The sequence below is a fragment of the Pholcus phalangioides genome, unplaced genomic scaffold (genome assembly GCF_987345545.1).
Source record: "Pholcus phalangioides strain wild (caught in Gottingen) unplaced genomic scaffold, Ppha-v1.0 ptg000016l_1, whole genome shotgun sequence".
In the NCBI taxonomy this organism is placed as follows: domain Eukaryota; kingdom Metazoa; phylum Arthropoda; class Arachnida; order Araneae; family Pholcidae; genus Pholcus; species Pholcus phalangioides.
This window is the reverse complement of record NW_028301609.1, coordinates 10,590,373-10,596,864: the sequence shown is the minus strand read 5'-3', so window position 1 is coordinate 10,596,864 and position 6,492 is coordinate 10,590,373. Positions and strand designations below refer to the sequence as shown.

Here is a 6,492-nt window from a genome sequence, read left to right as displayed (position 1 = left end):
CAGCACTCCGTCCCGTAAAACTAGAGGGACACAGATGTTTGAATGATGGATTCTGGCCCGTACACGGCATGCCGGAAAGAGCGAGGTTTAATAAGGATCACGGTATGCATTCAGTGTCACTTCAATGGATTTTTCTGGATAAAGATGTTCAAGAATTTTTTTCAGAATCTATAACTCGAATTACCCGACATGTCGGGAAATACGGGTATTCCCAACATGCTGGGCTCCCTCGCTGTTTTCCGGCTAATGCGGGAGAATACGGTATTTCAAATACTCTAAACTCATTTATATTTCAATAATTACACCATTATTTCTCTCAATAATTATGAAATTATGTAGTAGCACTTCTATGAATTCTGTAATTTGTAATTCTTTTCGTCAGAGCCCCATTGCAAAATACGTCGGAAGGAGGGCATTCGCTGAAGCCCCCTGTTCCAGGAGGACAAATTTCGCTGTCAGTTCGCATATCCTTTCTCTCTCTGTCTCAGTTACCTTCAATAACATAATTTTACGGTTTTTTTTCCTCAAGGGATATTCGAATAGCCCAGATGGATTCCCAAAGAGATTTCACGAAGCCGAATCGGTGAGTGAAAAATCTTCAAAACCTGCAGTTTCTGCACACAAAAAAAACATGAATTCAAAATTTTAGGTGCAGGCCATTGGAACTGGGAACATATGACGGGAATTTCTACTTCTTATTGACCACGCGACCGGATTTAAGGGCCGAGGATATCCCGAAATCACCTTCCGGAATATCAAGATGGACTCAGGTGCCTTTGGAAGATGTGGCAACTCCTCTTCATTTACGAAGCCAATATGAAGTCCAACGGGACCAACCTGAAAACTCTTTCCCCCCCATACAACAACCGAACTTCAAAGAAAGAAATATCAAGGATGATTTACATCCGGGAAATTCAATTTATACCGTGTTTGCGTTATTTCAAAAGATCTCTCTTTTTTTTGGGGGAAAAGACCGGGAACGATTCCAGGTAATTTTTTTTGTTTTCTTTTCCGGGAAAAATCAATACTTACTCTCCTTTCAACGCCGTTCATTTCCAGGGAAAATAAACGAAGTAATTCACTTGAGAGAAATCCAAAATAGGTTTGATTGCCCGTATCCATTTGATTTCTTTTCTTTTCTTAAACCTCATTTTCAGATTAATGAATATCATGGAGAGACTTGATATCTTTCTCTGACGGGGGTGTTATGCCGCGATCAAGAAACACCTCCTAGAGATAGAAGGCCTCTGCAGTGTTTGCCATAAACGTCATTCAGACTATCTAGCAAGTTTGCCACATTTTGAAACACAGCATCCTATTTCGTTTCTTATTTTGGCGTCGGATCTTCCTTATTGCCTCACAAACGCCGCATAGTGATTGGATGTGGGGCATAGAAATCGCCAATTCTGAGCTCGATCATTTTTTCCTCACAACGACGATACTGGTACGAGCAGGGAATTTTTTTCCCTGAATATTCTGAGGGAAAATCGACTACTTACTGACTTCACAAGCAGAGTGCAGAGGCCTTCTATCTCTAGGAGGTGCTGGATCATGTCGGTTTAATCGTGAACGTTCCGTCCATCACTGTGGTTGGCGTCTTCGGTGCATGTGACTAGCAAAGAGATGAGGCGATCTACTAGAAGAATCACGTGATAACCGGCGGTGCGGTCTAGTTAATACGGTTAGTGGGACATGTGGCTTCTGATTGGTAGGATGAGAATCACAAGTCTAATTTATACGAGGAGGTTTTTAAACTATTGAGATGTGCCTTCACTCTTCTTCCTTAGAGTATCCAAAAGAGACTAAGTTAAGACGATAAAAAAAGAATCCTAGCCTAATCTGAATCCATGTCTGTGGATCTTTTCGTGTGTTTATCAGTCCTTGGAGGTTCCTGATATACAAGGAGGTTCTTTGCTTAACCAATGAAGAGAATCTACGTCATAATGACACTAATGATATAAATTTGACCACACCACCAATCAATCCTCCATTGTTTTCCGTGGAGACCGGATTCTGTACTACTACTACTTTACCGCACACCAACTCTGGTCATATATCGCCATACGGCAATTTTCAACCCATAGAGTTGGGTGGGAGATGAAGGCGCTATCTATCGGTGGTCGTCCCCAGGCTCGGTAGGTAAAGAACTTGTTTCTGATGTTCTTGCCCGGATTCGGAATCGTGGACCTTGACGGTAACCTTCATAGTGGAAAACGAGCATGTTACCACTACACCACTCGGGCGCTAGGGGGATCTTGTACGGAAGATGTCCACCACCATAGTAAACAAAACCATGTTCATACGAATCAAGTCGATTACGACACAACAACCCGGAAAAATCTCCTTGATGGTACCAGACCACCTGCTGCCCCCTCCCCCAGTTGTGGCCCTACTCAACGAAACCTCGCATGTGTTCGTTTCAGATCATTCGGCAGAATCCAACTGCCCCTCACACGTTTGTTTTAGACGTTTGAAACAGCAAGCCCTTTCCAAGGGTTTGGTGGATGCTCCTTTTGGACTTCGGGCACTACTGAAGAATTGGTGAAACTGCGAGCCACCCAACATCTACTGCAAGCACTACTGTCGTTGGACCAGGGACGCCACTAGATACTTTGCCACCCAGGGCGAGCAACATTTTGTCAACCCCGTGTAAGGTAGAAGGGGCAATTAAAGGGTGAATTTGGTGCGCCCGGGGCACCAAACCCGCCTGTTCCTCCCCCCCCCCAGTCGTGGCCCTGCCAACAATATACAAAGCAAAAAAAAAATGAATGAAGACAAGGATCGCAATCGGAAAGTCGTCTTCAATTGGTCAATTTATTATCAAAAGGATGGGCGGGATCCCGATCAAATTTTTCGATTTATTTTTTTGTTCCCGTTTCTTGATTTATCTCTGGAGAGTGAAATATTCATTTCTTGAGGGAAATTTCATTCAGGGCAAATAATTTATTCATAGTGGAAGGAGGAAAGAGGGATCGAACCCAAGACCAATTACTCACAACTTTCAACGAAGGAACCCTACACAACTTCATCTCCGAAAAAGGAAATTACCATTTTCCTCACCTAGGGTTTGCATGTGTGTGTGTGTATCCAACCCCTTTAACCTCCATATCGTCTAATGGCAACGAGGAAGAGGATGCCGCCTCCTCCTCCTCCTCTTGTCAGCACCGGGATATATGCTCCATGTTTTTCCCGGGAAAAAGTCTCTTAAATATTTCCCGAGGAAAGACTAGGAGAGAGAGAGAGAGAAAGAAAGAGAGATTTTCTCTGCGTCGTGCGTATATCATCCTAGATCGTAGAGAATATATGGATACTGTGTATAGTGGGATGTTCCTTCTCGTGGCACTCGGATGGATATGAGGATGGCAGGATGAAGATGAATTGCTAGGGCGGAAGATTATTATACGGATCGGGAAAGGTAGGGAGAATCCCCGGATTCTTTAATCTGTTATGTGGGATTATATTGTAGGATCTGGGAGCTCTGGGATTGCGTTCGGATATGAACCAGTTCGTATCCGTAGTACATACTGTAAAACTACGTGGATGTTATAAATCCAAGAGATATGCACAGCCTCCTTTGAGATAAGTTAGTTTTAATGAATTTTTGCATTTATTGAAAAATTAAATACCAAACTCAGAGGATTGTGAAGGGGGGTGGGGTGCTCTGCTGGTCCAAATGACTCCACAATCGGCCATTTCAGATGATGAGATCACTGTTTGTTACGTGAAAAGAATCGTATCATCAAAAGTGTGTGTGTCGTAACCAAGAGATATGCACAGATATAACCCAGATATAACCCATGATATAACCCAGATTTCGGGTATGCTGCTGACAGCAGCAAACCCGAAATCTCTCCCCTATCGATGCTGACGTAATACTTGAATGGCCCACAAGCGGTACAATGCCTTGCGGTAAATTTCGCGTTACCCAGGTTGCACCTTGAGGAGGCCTACCACATTCCAAATACGTCGGAAACTATGATATATTTTTTTAGTGAAATCCAGTTGTGTGCACTCCCCTAAAACACCCTCTACCATATTTACTATTGCGATTCGACTACACATTCTACGACCAAAAATGCTTGTTTCTCTCTAGGTGTCTTATATTGCCTAATTAATGTTTGTCCTATCAATTCAGAATCACCCTGTATACGAATATTATTTATGAATGTTTCGCTAAGGGGTCATTCAAGTATTACGTCAGCATCGGGGGGGGGGGGGTTCGGATTTGCTGACTTTTGAAGATATGAAATATTCTAAGCTGCTGACGAAATTTTGCTGACGGGGGGGGGGTCAGTGTTTTGCTGACTTTTGCTGACAAGGGGGAGAGGGGGTCAAAAATGGCTAAAAATATGCTTACGTAATACTTGAATGGCCCCTAAGCGCTATCTCGACTGAATTAAAATTATAGGCTACCATGGCTTCTGTGGTCAAAATGCCTCTTACTGGTTTTTTTTTTTTACCCATCAACAATAATGATGCAATTTTGTTTTTCTATTCGCGCTTCCTCACGGAAGTTTCAGCGCTCGTGGCTGACGCGTTTTTGAATTAAGTTTCAGTTCGTTTTGCTCTTCGATTCAAGTGGAGCCACAATTTTTTTTTTCTGGCAACCAACTTGATGCTAACAGCGAACCGAAAACGATAACCGACGATGATAATTGTCTCCAGGTTGCCTTCTCCGAATCCTCCGAATCGACACACAGAAGAACTGCGACTATCGGGAAGCGCGCTGGGGAACTTCAAATGCACGTGGACCATCGGACGTTTCAGCACGCTCGATTCGCGCGTCGGCAAGTCCATCCAAAGCAAGGGGTTCCTTATAGAAGAAAAGGGCATGGAATGGCAACTGCAAGTGTTTCCCGGGGGAAGTTCGGAAGAGTACAGAGGAAACGTTTCGTGTTACCTCAACGTAAAGAAGGGGACGACGGAAGGTTTGAAACTGAAATTGGGCCTTCAAATATGCAATACGATCGGCGATATCTTGTTCGACTCGTTACTTAATGACTGGGTCGTTTTGACAACTGCAGGATACGGTTGCGGTAGAACAATCGAGGCGAAAGATTTGGAGTCCAAATTGAAGAACGACACTCTGGTAGTCGCTGTCGAAGCCACCTACAGCATGACATGCGTCAAGGAGCGGGATGAATTCCACCGCTTTCCCGAAATGAGCTCCATGTTGACGGTCATCGACGACTGGAGGAGACTGTGGATCAGCCGAGAGAGCACCGACTGCGTCATCTCCGTGGCAGGTGATGACCTCCCCGTTCATTCAGTCGTCCTCGGTGCACGTTCGAAAGTCTTCGCGGCCATGTTCAAACACGAGACGCTGGAGAAGGACACCCGACGGGTTGAAATAACCGACTTCGAGAAAGAGACGATGAACTCCATGTTGGAATTCATCTACTGCGGGAACGTGGGCAGAATGAACTTCGATCTCGCCGTAGAACTCTTGCGAGCCAGCGACAAGTACGACGTGGTCGGCCTGAAGTTGTACTGCAGCAATTTCCTGATATCCCACTTGAACGACCGCAACGTTTGCCAGATCCTGGTGGGCACGGACACTTACAACGCCGACAAGCTGCATAGCCAAGCCGTGAAGCACTTCTGGGCGAATATGACGGAAGAAGCTTTCGAAGCTCAACGGTCGATCCTTAAGCTACGACCCGAGCTGATCTATGACATGGTTCAGGAATTTCTCAAATACAGGAAATAAGTATTACGCTCAAGACAATGGTGGGAGGGTGTTTGTTTACGTCACTGATGAATAGTTAGGTAATTTATTTTGTGCAAGTTCTTGTACGTGTGCTTCGGTGTCTTCATTCCATTGATGGAAGACCTGTTTGGTCTGGGATTTCTTTTATTCTGTTGATGATATTCTCCTTGAAGCTTTTAGTAATAAATTTATTTCATTATATTGTATTTCAGAATACGATTATGATATTTGCGGGGGAATGACAGTCATAGTTACCCGTGCCCGAATGGCACAGTGGGTAGGATGTCTTCACTATAAAGGTTACCGTCAAGGTCCACGGGTCCGAATACAGCCAAAAGAACATAAGGAAAAGTTCTTTACCTCTCAAACCTGAGGCGACCACCGATAGATGGTACCTTTATTTTCCACCTAACCCCACTAGTTGAATATTGCCATATGGCGATATATGACTGGAGTTGGTGTGCGGTAAAGTATTAGTTATAGTTATCCTCTGTCAAGTTTTCACATCGAATCATACTATGAAAGTTGATTAAATGTATGATGAGAGTATGTGACGCGTTGAATAAATATACGTGCCAGTTGGAAGTAACTTCCTCGAACCTGAAGGCAGAGATCTCATCGATTCTCAAGCCGGTCCTCCTCAAAGCCATTGGACTGTGAAAGCAACCAATACCCTCACAATTTCTTTGCTTTAGGCTCACTTCGGATGATTTTTGAGGGAAGCTAGGGCGCACCCGTGTCCAGCTTGGCCCAACGTTCCAAGGTTAGTCATGAGCGTGGTG

The 6,492-nt window shown here is 44.2% G+C and overlaps 1 protein-coding gene across 1 annotated transcript; it reads left to right on the top strand.

Moving 5' to 3' along the window:
• Positions 1–4,648: 4,648 nt before the first annotated feature.
• LOC149075031 (speckle-type POZ protein-like) lies at positions 4,649–5,710 on the top strand. The gene has a single exon (XM_089245993.1). The coding sequence runs from the start codon at positions 4,649–4,651 to the stop codon at positions 5,708–5,710; it is 1,062 nt and encodes a 353-aa protein (XP_089102119.1).
• Positions 5,711–6,492: the final 782 nt, after the last annotated feature.

What these genes read in the sequence shown, in the direction of transcription:
- LOC149075031 (XM_089245993.1), top strand. Translation starts at nt 4,649, where the DNA reads ATGATAATTGTCTCCAGGTTGCCTTCTCCGAATCCTCCGAATCGACAC.